The 13,899-nt window shown below is 49.0% G+C and overlaps 1 protein-coding gene and 2 long non-coding RNA genes across 6 annotated transcripts in view; 2 read left to right on the forward strand and 1 right to left on the reverse strand.

The window, feature by feature from the left end:
* Positions 1 to 87: 87 nt before the first annotated feature.
* Positions 88 to 2,740, reverse strand: LOC107076809 (uncharacterized). Of its 3 annotated transcripts, XR_001477942.2 has the most exons (4): positions 2,231 to 2,740; positions 1,596 to 1,676; positions 1,074 to 1,175; positions 88 to 562 (listed from the first exon to the last, which is right to left on the reverse strand). It is a non-coding gene; the product is annotated as an uncharacterized lncRNA (long non-coding RNA). The 3 variants fall into 3 exon arrangements; XR_011184494.1 differs by lacking the exon at positions 2,231 to 2,740 and having other exon boundaries at positions 1,596 to 2,115; XR_011184488.1 differs by lacking the exons at positions 1,596 to 1,676; positions 2,231 to 2,740 and adding an exon at positions 1,341 to 1,476.
* A 116-nt stretch (positions 2,741 to 2,856) lies between these two features.
* Positions 2,857 to 4,255, forward strand: LOC107076812 (uncharacterized). Its single transcript, XR_001477946.2, has 2 exons — positions 2,857 to 3,099; positions 3,800 to 4,255. It is a non-coding gene; the product is annotated as an uncharacterized lncRNA (long non-coding RNA).
* Positions 4,256 to 12,989: 8,734 nt separating this feature from the next.
* Positions 12,990 to 13,899, forward strand: part of kcnip3a (Kv channel interacting protein 3a, calsenilin) — an 87,749-nt gene continuing 86,839 nt past the window's right edge. For both annotated transcript variants that reach the window (XM_069180858.1, XM_069180863.1), the window contains exon 1: positions 12,990 to 13,319. In XM_069180858.1, coding sequence (XP_069036959.1) covers positions 13,314 to 13,319 — 6 coding nt within the window. In that variant the 5' untranslated portion in view covers positions 12,990 to 13,313. The remainder of the gene's footprint in view (positions 13,320 to 13,899) is intronic.

The raw sequence follows: 13,899 nt of genomic DNA on the forward strand, positions 1-13,899 counted from the left end.
TACCACTGCATTCTCATTGCGTGGTTCGGCTTGCCCTTGGGAAATCTGATGCCTCTCTCTGAATCTATTACGTCTCAACAAACATGCTTTTGCCAGTTTAATTATTTTATTAACATACAAACGGTTGATGTTAGTAAGAGGTCGGTCTTTTATTCCAGTTTTTAGACCGCATGCTTAGAGTCATGTATCACTGGGGATCTTCCAATGAACCATGAAATAGCATTATCAGGTTTTGAAATCCTGAGTTTAGAGCAGCATCCTCTGTAGAAATTATGTCTTAAGAGGTTAGCTGCGAAAGCCTGGATCGGTTTTGGAAACAAATAATGTACACTTTCTAAAGCCGCTCTTAGATGCTCTAAATCTTGCTTTTTATCCACCTCATTAGTGCTCACTATTGATAGTAACTGTGCAATATACTGCACTGAATCTAGCGCATCACCAAAAGCCAAGTCTCTAATTGCGTTATTATTTCTCTCGAAAGGCTTGACACGTTTGGATTTGGTCAGCACCTTAGGTCCTGGCGTTTCTTCCACATTTTTTCCCCCGCTCGTCGATACAGCTTCTGTGTGAATAAAAATAAAATACTTTTTAATACCCCGCAAATGCTCCATATTTCAAAATCAGAAAACTACGCAAACTGGGGTAAAAATAAAAATAAAATACTTTTTAAGACCCCCAACCAATGCAATCTAAACGGTCAAAATCAGAAAACTGCGTTAACTAGGATAAAAACGCCACACTTGTGGCGCTTCCTTACACAAAGGGTTGTGGGAGAATGGAACAAGCTACCGGCCATGATGAAGTTGTTACCCTGGTTTCCTTTAAGACACTACTGGAGCTACTAACAGCCGGTTAGATTAACTGCATGTAGACACAAGACGCAGACCAGTCGTTTTTAACTTTAAATATGAAGTCTTAAAGGCTTAGCAGTTTAAAAATAAGACTTTTTAATACCCCAAATCAGAAAACTATGTGAACTAGGATCTTTCAACGAATTAACATCCTAACAAAAGAAGTAACTGTTGCAAGAAGTGGTTCATTCCACATCTTGACCGCGCTTCAATTATATTAACCTTTGGTTGTTGATTTGTGACGTTTTGAGTTCGCTGTTTCGCTTGACGTCTCTGAGATCGCTGGCCGTCGAAATGGTACTTTATTTTTTGCCGGTTCGGGTTCTGCACAGAGGGGGAAAATGCCATTAGAGAAAGACCTCAACACCCCAAATTACCAAAAACAGAAAACTGTCAGAATTTTTATTAATTAGTTATAGACACCTTTAAATGTGTATGTTAAAAGAATGTTTTATAACACGTCACAGACAAATCTTAACTAATACCAGCCTTTTCTCACAGACGATCTGGTAATATGCTCCACGCCCCGTGCTTTAACGGGGGCATCTGCCTGAGTCTCCACAAGATTTTGAGAGGGTATCAAAAAGCACAAACGGGAATTTTTTTTAAACGTGTGCCGACTCGTCCCCTCACCAGCGTCTGCGAATAGACACAACCGTGTGACGATGTGGAGACAGTGACCGGGTACCTTTAAGACTCACATGGCCGTAAAGCGTTATTCAAAACATTGTCGTAATTACTCACCGGTGTTGGTGTGTATCGCTGTAGCTGGTCGTTTGACCGCTATCGAACCGACGGTCTGTGTCGTCGTTGTTTTCGGTGCATCTAATGGAAAAGAATGGATGCCGGCAGTCACTGCCACGTTACTGAACACCTCCCTTGTAATTCCATTATGATAATTCAATATTGTATAATTTACAAATATTATACAACGTTTTGCATCTATAGGTAACAACACGGCTACACGAGACAAGCACAGTAACGTTGTAATTTTATCGCACAATAAGCCAAATATACTGCAGATTTCAATGAAGGATAAGATCAGAAATGAAGAAATCCGTAGACGATGTAGGGTGGTGGATGTGGTTGAGAAGATGCGAGAGGCGAGGTTACGGTGGTATGGACATATCATGAGGAGGGACGTTGAGGAAGTAACAAAGAGGGTAATGGAATTTGAGGTGGAAGGTAACGGGGGAAGAGGCAGGCCTAGAAAGAGATGGACAGATTGTGTGAGAAGATATGGAGGGATGTGAAGTGAGTGAGGAAGATGTGCTCGACAGAGACAAGTGGAGAAGAGCAACCAAACCAGCTGACCCCAGGACCGTCTGGGACTAAGGCTGTGAAAAAGAAGAAGAAGAAGCCAAATATACTGTACATACCTGGGAAATATAGCTTTGAGAAAATGTGTATTTTCTTTATAGCGGCGTGTTCACAAACTTTCCTTGACGTTTTGAGGGTTTTATTTTTCCTCAATGCAGAGTTAAGAACATTTACGTTTTGCGTAAAACACATGCAGGGATTATAAATTAGAAAACTTAACATTAATATAAACCTAAAATGTATATACAAAACAGCATTTAAAACAAAAGAAAAACTATAGCTCCTATATCCGTCCGTTTATTGTCACTGTTAATTGTACCCGCTTAAAATTTAAAACTTTTATGAACTTTCGCTATGAGATCAATTTTACCGCCCCTCCCTGCTGACCATCCACACCCCTCCCCGACTCCGGGTGTCTAAATGACCGCCTGCGTTTGTCTGATAAAAGCATATATTGTCTCTACATCCCATGGCCTTTAACGGTCGGTCCATTTCGTGACCACAGCCCCCCTCACGACTCCCAGAGATGACCGCCTCTGTGTCGTGAAAGCTGTCGAGAATGTGTCATTAAAAATAAGCTAAATGTGTCTTATTAAATTATTTTTAAAACTTTAAGACCAGTCCGTTAAAATATAAAGAACAACACCACATCATTTGTGGCAAACTTTAGAAAAGCCGTCGAAAAGGTGTCATTAAAAATAAGCTAAATGCGTCTTATTAAATTATTTTTAAAACTTTAAGACCTGTCCGTTAAAATACTGTAACGCATACGGCCACCAGTGAGTGTGTAAGAGCCGGCTTACCGGAGCGGTGACGTCACCGCCCTTCCCTGTGATAACAGAGGCTGCAGCCGCTACAAATGATAAATCTTAAACCGCTGCTAACGCGGAGTAAATGAAGAACCGTAACTCAAAAGAGGCGTTTAATGGTAAATATTATAGGTAAAAAGCATGCCTATTTATTTTGTTAAGCCTTCCTTTTCTTTTTTTCCTTTAATAGAATCACGAAGAGATCGACGCATCAATCCTCAGACTACCATCGAGCGTGAATGTTTCGTGTCTGTGCTTGTGTGTTCGTCAAAATGTTCATAATGATGATGCTCAAGCAGGTTTAGCTAACGATGTCCCTAATGCGCGCGATGTTATGGCCCAGATTGTAAAGGCGGTAGTGTGTTGCATCTTCAACCACTGTTCAAAGGGGGCTCTGGTTGATGAATGCCCGGCCTGTTTGACTGACCACCCCGGTCAACGGGGTCACACGTCTGGCTGTCGGCTACACAGATGGGTTTGAAGATCTGACGTTTGCTGCGTTAGAAATGTATAAGTATCTCAGTCTAGCCCGAATTTTATCGGCTGTTCTGTACATCGCCAGGGGGCTGGGTGCGTACACCATTACAAATGATACCGAGCGGGGTATAAAACACCTGCTGTGAAACATAATTTTCGACCACACGCCACACGAGCATGTCCGCTCCTTGACCAGGTAGATGAAAAAAATAGTAGACGTGACTTTTCATGCGTTGCAAAAGAAACATTGTACATATTTTTACAGACGCGAAAAAAGATCTGTGTAAAAACACGGCTGTGAAATACACGCCATGTGAATAGCGCTTTCACTCTGTTTTACAGACCCGGGTGTGCCGTCGTCCGAAGAATACGTCGGAATTCTTACAAAGAGTGCCTTACAATCTTCTTTCTGCAAAGCTTGATGTGAAAATCAATGAGTCGAATGCTAAGGTCTTTAAATTTGTTAAAGAGATAGTTGTGTATGTCAAGATCCCGAGTGAAATTACAGCCCTACTCAGGCACATTTTGTTTGCTCCGTTAGACCAGGTCGCCCGGTGCAGTTCTTATGGTTTTAGACATGGGGAGCGGAAGGTAGTTATGAACGCTTTTTCAGATGCAGCAAAGTTTCTGAGCATTGTTGGGGTGATCGTTACCTGTACCGAACTAATTTTTCCGCACCAACATTTCATTGGTGATTGCAAACAGGAGTCTGTCACGTGTGTGAACAATTCAAAAGTGTGTGTTGTGATGTTTCGGTGTTTGAAAACCTACTAATGAAATAAAGTGGTTCACATTTCACATGCTATTGGTCCTGCGAGTGTGTGTGTGTGGCTGCTTACATGCCCCTGATGTTTTTGTGAGACACGCTGTCAGGGTCCACCACTCGATTTTTCGATTTTTAAGAACTTTTATTTCCTTTTCACAATAAAATACAGGGCATCACAAATGCTTTACATTAATATACATACTTAAAACAGTATATATGATCACATCTTATTACATTTTGACACGGTACCAGTTACATAGCAACAATTTCTTTTTTCTGAAGCAAATCACATTCTTTACTTAAACATGATGGTGTTTTTCACAGTTTCTTGAGATATTGACCTATGCCCTCTATTTACTCTGACACCCGGCCGCGGCAGGTGCTGCTCACACCCCGGGATCTCGCGGCCCTCTCCAGACACCCCACGCCGCCGTAACTCCCCGATTCCCTAGGGTTATAATAGAGCGCGCTCAACCCCGCGGCAGACATGATCGCCTTCCAACCCTCATACACGCTTTCATACACTTATTTATAAATCGAGAGATGCGGTGGCAGGGGCTTTTGGACCCTGAGGCTCAGGACCGCTCGGTGGGGGATGGCGGGACATCCGACCCTTAACGACACACCTTCGGCTCGGGAGGGGGCGGGACATCCAACCATAACAACGCACCATTGGATGACAAAGGGGCGGGTCATCCGCCCCACCGTGGACACCCATTGGCTGAAACAGGGGTGTGGCACCTGTCAAAAAAGTTTGACGAAAGGTGTCCCTTTATACTATTCCTGTGCAGTGCGGCAGTGAGAATGGCCCCAGTGCAGCAGTGAGAATGGCCCTAGTGCAGTGCAGTGCTGTGCAATGCAGCAGTGAGGGCGGCTCCTGTGCAGTGCGTTGCAACAGTGGGAACATCTCTAGTGCAGTGTAACGCAGTACAGCAGTGACAACAGCTTCAGTGTAGTGCAGCAGTGTAAACAGGTGCTCGCAGGTGTTTAAGACTGTGAACCCTGTTCATGCCAATAGGGATGGGCATAGCCCAAAAGGAGTGTCAATGGCTGTGACTCTCCCTAGCCCTCTTTCTCCATCTCCAGATCATCCCCTTATCTTCTGACTCACACTCACTCGTTCCATCCCGCCTTCTCAGTCTTCTCAGCCCCCTTCATCTCTCCATTCCTCCTGTCACTCTTCCTCGCTGGCTTTCTCTTTTCTTCTTCTTTCTCTTCCTTTCAGTCTCTGTCATGGATGTCCTGCTCTCTGGTGTTTTTCAGCATGGTGTCTTTGGCTTTGTGCTGTGTGTGCTGTTACTGTATTGCTGTTCAGTACTTGCCTGGGGAATTGACACCACAGCTGGTCAGGCACTCCATCCCCCGATCCTTCTAAAAATAGGCTGTGTTGATTCTTTATTGCTTTGGACTTCACTGATCTTTCTTCTTCGATCACACCTGATTTCTGTCGGTCTCTTCTTCTCTTCCCTCTCTTTCTTTTTCTCTCTTTCCCTTCATCCTTCCCTCTGTCCATCTCTCTGCCTCTCTCTAAGCATCCCTTACTCTGATGCCTAGCAACCGTTTCCCCAGCAACAAAACCTCGTGCCTCTCTCCCTCCCTGTGTGCTTGGGATTGGCCGGTGGCCGTCTCCTTCTGCCTCCTTTCCCCAGCACAGAGTTTCTCAGGAAGCTCTGGAGGCACAGGTGTACAGGTGGCCAAGGGTTAGAACATCCTGCCTTCCTGACTACCCAAGGAGTGCAACCTGGCACAGCCAAAACCATGGCAGTCCTCATTCTGCCAATAACACTCAGGGATTACGTTAAAAAAAACATCTTAGTGCACAACTAAATATAGAACTGGCTGAAAAGAGCTTTGTAACCAATGCAATAAACAGATAAACAAATTAACTGCTACTAATAATAACACAATTTTAACTGTGATCGCTTCTCAAGAACAGCATTACTGTATATATAATTCTGTAAAGCTGAATAACTTGACGGATAATAATTATTCCATTTATAAACGTTTGTTAAGAATCACTTATTAGCTAATTAGCTAATTAATTAATGCTATATGCAATAGATGGAGAAGTTACATAGACACATTTGGACAGTCTCCAAAGTCTCCAAGTTGATGGCATTGGCTTGGCCCTGTTAGATTAACCTCAAGGAGCATGGTTTTCGGAGAGCAGGCGATCAGATAGCAATTGACTGTTCAACCAATCACGATGCTACAGGAGATGGGACTGTTTCACAAATTCTCAATCCCACCTTTCTGAAATCCCTTTGGACAGAGGGCTATTAAATATCCATACCTCTAATTCACTGCTGGTCTTAACTGTCCTTAACCCCCCCTCATCCTGGAAGCTTGTTCAATTGAACGCACAGATAGCTCGCAAACTAGTTTGCTTATTTATTTGCTTAGTAGCTAATGGATCCCATAAGCTCCTGCAGGTGTTTCTTCAGGGATCTCTGGAGCTGGGCTCAGTCAGTCTGTAAGACTCAGCTGACTGCTTTACCCAAGGCAACGTCGAAGAGTGGCAAAGCTGAGGTACAGGCCCGTTCTCTGTGTGTGCGCAGTTACGCTATTATGACAGTAATGAACCGATTGGCGCAGAGCTACAGAGCTCACATCGTGGAGGGGTGCAGTGCACAGAATGGGGTGCCCACGATGAGATCGTATCACTTGCACTGATCTACTGCACTTTCACTGATGCACTGATCTACTGCACTTTCACTGATGCTGCATGGAGAACAGGGACACAAGGTAAAACACAAGCCACCACACTGGCACAGCGCTGTAGGAATGCAAAGAAGGGACACCGAGGAGTAGAAGGCAGGTGTGGTAATATCTTCGTAGCCCTTGGTCGTCTAGCCGTTCAGAGTACACTGAGGAACTATTGCTGCATGGCCATCGTGTGTTACAATGTATCCAGAAACACTGATTGTGTAAAACAATGGCACTGGTAATGGCCCTAGCGCAGTATTGTTATTAAAGCATATTTCATATTTAATTAATATGACAGAAACATTTAGGGTCATAGTTAGGAAATCTACTCAGGTTTACTGATTTTAGGACAAGGCAGTGGTGTGGTGGTTAGTGCTGGTGTGTCACAGGTTCCTGGCTTCAGTCCTGGCCTCTGGCGACCGTCTGAATGGAGTTTGCATGTTCTTCTTGCGTTTGTGTTCATGGCCGTTTCCTCCCTCCTCCCAAAGACATGCTGATCTAAACTGCTTCGTTCCCCCACTGGAGTCAGACACTTTCTAATAATCCCTCGATGATTTGCCCATCATTCGTCTTCCAGAAGACTTGTTGAAGCAGCACGTTCCATTGCGAGAACCCAGCGGGCTTGCATGCAGATGTCTCCGTTTTCTTTTGATCTGAACTCTGTCATGTTGGAACCCTGCTTTGCCCTGCTGGTCCGGTGGGATCTGAGCGCTGCGGGTACAGAGCGCCACAGTCTGAACAGAGCGCTACTCTTCCACCTTTGGCAATTGCGTTGGAATGATAAGGTGAAGAGCAAAGAATACTGGTTGGGCTTGATAGAGATTTTACAGCACATACCCCCTTCATCCACCCCTGCAGCGCTGCGCCCCCCTGCAGTCGTTCTGCACCAGCAGCCCCACTGCACCGCAGATCAGGGGCAGGAGGAAGGAATCGCCTCCTCGGCTGTGTTGTGGGGGAGATTTAGAGAGGCCAGATGTCCAAAGTGGATTCCAGCCAGGGCACTGGGATTAACACCCCCCGCTCTCGTGATCTCAGCCCTGGGGTCTTTACTGACCAAGCAGCTTAATGTCTCGCAGGCAGGACAGCGCCCCCTGCAGCACGGTGTCCCGGCTCACCATAACTCAAACAGGGGAGCTGGAAGGGAGGGGGCGCCACCACGTGGTCACACAAGACCCCCACAAGAACAGCAGCAGCACCAGCTCGGTGTTCCCTGTCCCAGCTGGGACCAGTCCCAGCCTGGCCCAGCTTCTGAGAGCCGGACGGTCCTGGCTACAGGCAGGTGCTGCCGCGTCACAACGCCGCTCCCGTTCATAAACACCGATCCAGCGGAAGAAACGAAAAAGGAAGAACCAAACAAAAGTCCTATCGCGTCTGTTACAGAGAGCTATTTCTGCAGCGAGTTCGTTATCTGAAAAGCTAAATTTAGCCCCCTGGCAATTATTCTCAAGAGCAACTTGAGACATTTCTCAACACCTTCTTCCCACACAGCTACTGTTCGTCTGCAGAGAACGCAGCACACCACATGCATGCCGCGAAGTAATTGGATTTTTGTGCACTGGGTGAGTTAATTGCAGTGAGAACGTCGCGGTTCTGGGGAGCTTCCCAGTGTAGCACCCAGGACGCTACAGAAGGACAAAAAAACAAGAGCCAAGTGCAGGGGCAGAAAGGGGCGGGGCAGTGACAAGGGGGGGTGTCTCGCAACGCCGGGGCCCTGGCCTCATTTCCAGACCTGGGGCGCTGTCTGTGGGGAGTTTGCATGTTCTCCCTGTGTTTGCGTGGGTGAGATGGGCTGGTGGTTAAATAGCTCCTGTGAAAACTGGCCCTGGTGTGAGAGTGTGCGTGTCTGTGTGCTGAAGAAAGATGCAAGATGTGATTTCTTTCTGCACACAGGCCTTAAGAGATTCCAAGTGCAAGGTAGAGACCCCCTAACTAAGGAAAGATAAATCCGGCTGTTCAAAGTGGTCAAGGTCTTGGGAATGTCCAAACACAGGTGACCTCCCCCCTTTGCCACGGTAACAGTTTGCGTCAGAAAGGGCTGAAATGGGCTGTATAAACTGGAAGTTTTGTGCCTATATTCCGAACAGATCTTATCGTTCCCTGCGTGCAATAAACCCGGTTGTTTGAACTTCATCTCAGGATCCAGAACTTATTTGTCTGTTACAAATTTGTCTGTGTACCCCTGGGGTGTACTCTGCTTTGTGCCCGTTGGTTGCTGGGAAAGGCTTCAGCTCCCCCACAGCGCTGGATTGGATAAAGTGGTTCAAAGATGGGCGGATGGACAGCTGCAAAAAAGGTATTTTTCCCCTGTATCTTCTATTTGACTGCAGCAGGACTCCTCACATCTAGTCTCGTCAAGTCACAGGATCTTAATTCTACCCAATCGCTCTCAAATTATTGAATTCAATCAGCTTTCGACTTAACTGCTCTCAATTACAACTGTCTGTTTAGTCATTGAGGAATGTGAATTTAATATTCTTTTATTAAGAAGAAGAATTCCCAGACTATATATAGCACTTTATATCCCAAAGGATCCTAAAGTACTCTGGGATAGAGGAGGAGATCCACTTCAACAACCCCTGAAGGGCAAATTCTGCCTCTTCAGAAGTCCCTACCTTTCAGTGAAGTAAGGATTAAGATTGTTGGGCAGATTTGTGGACCCAAGCGGACACGTTCTTTTAGGACTGAAATTGGGAAGCGTTTCCTTACACAAAGGGTGGCAGGAGCGTGGAACAGACCACCCGGCCACTCTGGTGAAGCTGGGATCGTACTCGCGGCGGCTGGAGAAGGCGCCGGGATCAGTAAGCGAGTAACAGCCACACGGCACGAGATCTGCCACCCGCTCTCTTCTCGTGTTTCTCCCGTCTCGTGTTTCTCGCTCTTTCAAAGCCGGTGGAGGAGATAAATGATCGCGGAGCGCTCACCTCAGAAGACCCTGGTTTGCGGAAAGCGGCTTACAGGGAGAAGAACAGCCGATCGCAGTGATGTTGTGAAATACCACGTGCCTCGGCAGAGCTTCAAAAACAGACCCTGCACACAGGCATCTAGAGACGAGTACTGGAGCTTCACAGCCGTGCAGAGTCCTGGCTGTCGTTGCTGTGGAGCAGAATTACAAGGGATCTCTTTTTAGCCTGTTTTTCATTCCGCCTGGAGATTCTAATGACTTAATTGAATCGCGTTTTGTTTGCCACTGTCTGAGGGCCTGTGGCGCTGGTGGTAAGTCAGAGATGTCTTGAAACCCCGACAGGGTACAGTTTTACACCTGCTTACCCTCGTCCGTTCCCCTGCTGGCCCGGGGTGATTTATTTTTCATTAGCCTTTCCAGGCTTTTCTTTTAACTGTGCATTTCCCGCTCTCTTCCCCATGGCGATCCTCTCCATGTCTCAGTGGGAATGTGGAATATGTATTCGCCCCCTCCACACACACACATGCCCACACTCCCACTCCCACCTCTGCAGAGCTCGCAGTGCTGACTGACGTGTGGTGACACAGCGGTGGCGTGTGAAGTCGGGGGCTGGTAATGGACCTGTCAGTCCGTACACTGAGGATGGCCTGGGGCTCCAGTAGTGGCACAGCTCTACGGAGTAGGGCTCAGGGCTCCTGCCTGGGAGAGTTGCGGGTTCAGATCCCAGGTGAGACTTGGCACAGCTCTACAGAGCAGGGCTCAGGGCTCGTGCCTGGGAGGGTTGCAGGTTCATATCCCAGGTTGGGCTCGACACAGCTCTACAGAGCAGGGCTCAGGGCTCGTGCCTGGGAGGTTTGCGGGTTCAGAGCCCAAGGGCTCGGCACAGCTCTACAGAGCAGGGCTCAGGGCTCCTGCCTGGGAGGGTTGCGGGTTCAGATCCCAAGGGCTCGGCACAGCTCTACAGTGTAGGGCTCAGAGATCCTGCCTGGGAGGGTTGCGGGTTCAGATCCCAGGTGAGACTTGGCACAGCTCTACAGAGCAGGGCTCAGGGCTCGTGCCTGGGAGGGTTGCAGGTTCATATCCCAGGTTGGGCTCGACACAGCTCTACAGAGCAGGGCTCAGGGCTCGTGCCTGGGAGGTTTGCGGGTTCAGAGCCCAAGGGCTCGGCACAGCTCTACAGAGCAGGGCTCAGGGCTCCTGCCTGGGAGGGTTGCGGGTTCAGATCCCAAGGGCTCGGCACAGCTCTACAGTGTAGGGCTCAGAGATCCTGCCTGGGAGGGTTGCGGGTTCAGATCCCAGGTGAGACTTGGCACAGCTCTACAGAGCAGGGCTCAGGGCTCGTGCCTGGGAGGGTTGCAGGTTCATATCTCAGGTTGGGCTCGACACAGCTCTACAGAGTAGGGCTCAGGGCTCGTGCCTGGGAGGGTTGCGGGTTCAGAGCCCAAGGGCTCGGCACAGCTCTACAGAGCAGGGCTCAGGGCTCGTGCCTGGGAGGGTTGCGGGTTCATATCCCAGGTTGGGCTCGGCACAGCTCTACAGAGTAGGGCTCAGGGCTCGTGCCTGGGAGGGTTGCGGGTTCAGAGCCCAAGGGCTCGGCACAGCTCTACAGAGCAGGGCTCAGGGCTCGTGCCTGGGAGGGTTGCGGGTTCATATCCCAGGTTGGGCTCGGCACAGCTCTACAGAGTAGGGCTCAGGGCTCGTGCCTGGGAGGGTTGCAGGTTCAGATCCCAGGTGAGACTCGGCACAGGGACAGTGTGAGGCAGCCAGGGCTCAGAGACCAGGGAGCAGGTACGTGACAGAATCCCACAGCCTGCTGCAAACCACATGGCACAGATGTACAGCTTGAACAGCTTCCCAGAGAGGCCACACGAACTGCTAGCCTGTGACTTTCACAGGAGAATCCCTGTTGAGAAACCCAGTTATGGAGAATCTGCCTAATGTTAGTCAATTGCAAAAAATACAGAATTTCACTGTTAAAGACTGTGAAGTTGCCGCAGTTACAGGTGACGTTTCTTGTGATCCTCTGCATCCATACACACACAAACACAGAGACATGCACACACACACTGTATATGCACACAGACACACACATACTCAATACAGATCTAATGTGGAAATTGAATATGAGCCAGTTGGGTGTAAACTGAGTTGCAGCTTGAACTGGGTGGCACGGCCACACAGTGACTAGCATGGCTGTCTCACAGTGCTTGGGCCCTGGGTTCGACTCTGTCTGTGTGGAGTTTGTATGTTCTCCCCAGGTTTGTGTAGGTTTCCTCCCTCAGTACAGATACACTGGTGTGTGTGTTTGTGTCTATGTGTGCCCTGTGGTGGACGGGCTCCTGTTGCTTGCTGGGATAGGCTCTGGCTCTCCCGCAACCCTGTAAACAGATGGACGGTAGTTTGAATTTTTCCAAGTGGACAACAGCTGGACCAGTTTGAATGCTGGCATTGCTGTACATCAGCTATAACACTGTAGTATCTCTGTGCCAGACCCTATTAAAAGCTGGAGAACAATTCTTTATTTGGGAATATTCCGTTCACCACGATATAAAAAAATGCTCAGAAGCGGAATTCAAGACGTGGCAGCGGGCTGACGAGATGGGGATTGAGTTCAATAACAGTACAGCGGCCTTCGCTCAGAGCTGAGCGGGACGCTGAGTTTGCGGTCACGGCGAGAGGCTGGGGGGACGCAGGCCGCCTGTCCCCCCTAATCGATCGGTACTGTCAGCCGCGAGGCATCCGCACTCCTCGGCATTCCAGTCCCGCGTGCGCTCGCGCGCCCTGCCGCGAGCCAAGGTCGCGCTCATTGATCCCAGCGCCGCCGCAACATCCCAGGGCTCGCGGGCTTCCCGCCTCTTCCTGTGTTTTTAGAAGAAAAAATTACCAACAGAAGACTACACGAGTGATGGAGAAAATATTTTACAAGGTGTTGGCGGAATATATTGTAAAGTAGATTTACCACAGAAATAATACAAGTTTTCTACGCCGGACCGTAGAAGAACTGGATATTTTTTTCCGTCAAAAAAGACACCATGGCGTCGTCTACCAAGGTGTATCATCATCTGTCTGCCTGAGGGATCGTGGATGAAGAAAGGGGAACTGGGATCTACCCGCCCAGTCGGGGGTCTGACTGGATCACCTGTGGAAGCGAGCGCCCGGCCGCCTCGCGGGGAGCAGCGGGGCCCGCGAGAGCGGAAACAGTTAAACTCGTGGAGGGGAATGTCTCTCTCGCTCGCTCTCTCATCCTCGTCTCAAGAAAACGCCGGGGCAGTACGGAGCGCTGTCAGTGAGGAGCTGCTCAGCCCAGTTGTCAAAACGACGAGAGGGAGGGAGAGAGAGAAGGGAGGGGGACGGGAAAGGAGTGAAAGAGAGAGACGGAGGAATTTTAAAGAGTAGCAGACCCGACAGAGCGAGCGAGCGAGGCAGCCGACTCGCGACACCCAAGCGGCGAGATCGACGACGCGAAACGACGTCCAGTTAACATGCAGGTAAATAACTTTCCGGCTCGGGTCTCTGCTGCGTCGGAATTCCGCGTGTGGAGCGGAGCGCTCGTGATTCTACCGAGCGCGCAAGAATTCGACTTTGTTTAGCACGCGCATTGACTCCCCGCGGGTACGGTGCACCGCGCGTGCAGTGCTGTTCCCTTCTCTTGAGCAGAGCGAGCTCCGCTGCCTGAGTTACGTAACCGGCCCAACAGTTTCGGCTTCTGCAGCCGGCACCTGCCCGCAGAGGCTGTGCGGTGCCCTTCACCCCGAACGGCCTGCCCCTGGCCCGCAGCGCTCGGGTCCCGGGTGCGAGTCCGGCGCCTGTGTGCGGGGAGTTTGCATGTTCTCTCCGGGACCGCTTGAAGTGTGTTGTCTGGTGTCTCTCAGGTGTTCCCTTGTGTGCGGACGTGTGCCCTGCTCTGGCTTTTGTTGTCTCTTTTAGGGTGAACTCCTGGCAGCTCTCCAGAAAGGATAACTTTTCCTTCTGTTGCAGAGCTGGGAGAGCAAAGGCATGTTCAGCACCCTGTAGCTAAACCTCCCAGGGAGGATTCCCGGTTCTAGAGTCCCGTACCGAGCTGCCCGT

Source organism: Lepisosteus oculatus, chromosome 2 (genome assembly GCF_040954835.1).
Source record: "Lepisosteus oculatus isolate fLepOcu1 chromosome 2, fLepOcu1.hap2, whole genome shotgun sequence".
NCBI lineage: Eukaryota > Metazoa > Chordata > Actinopteri > Semionotiformes > Lepisosteidae > Lepisosteus > Lepisosteus oculatus.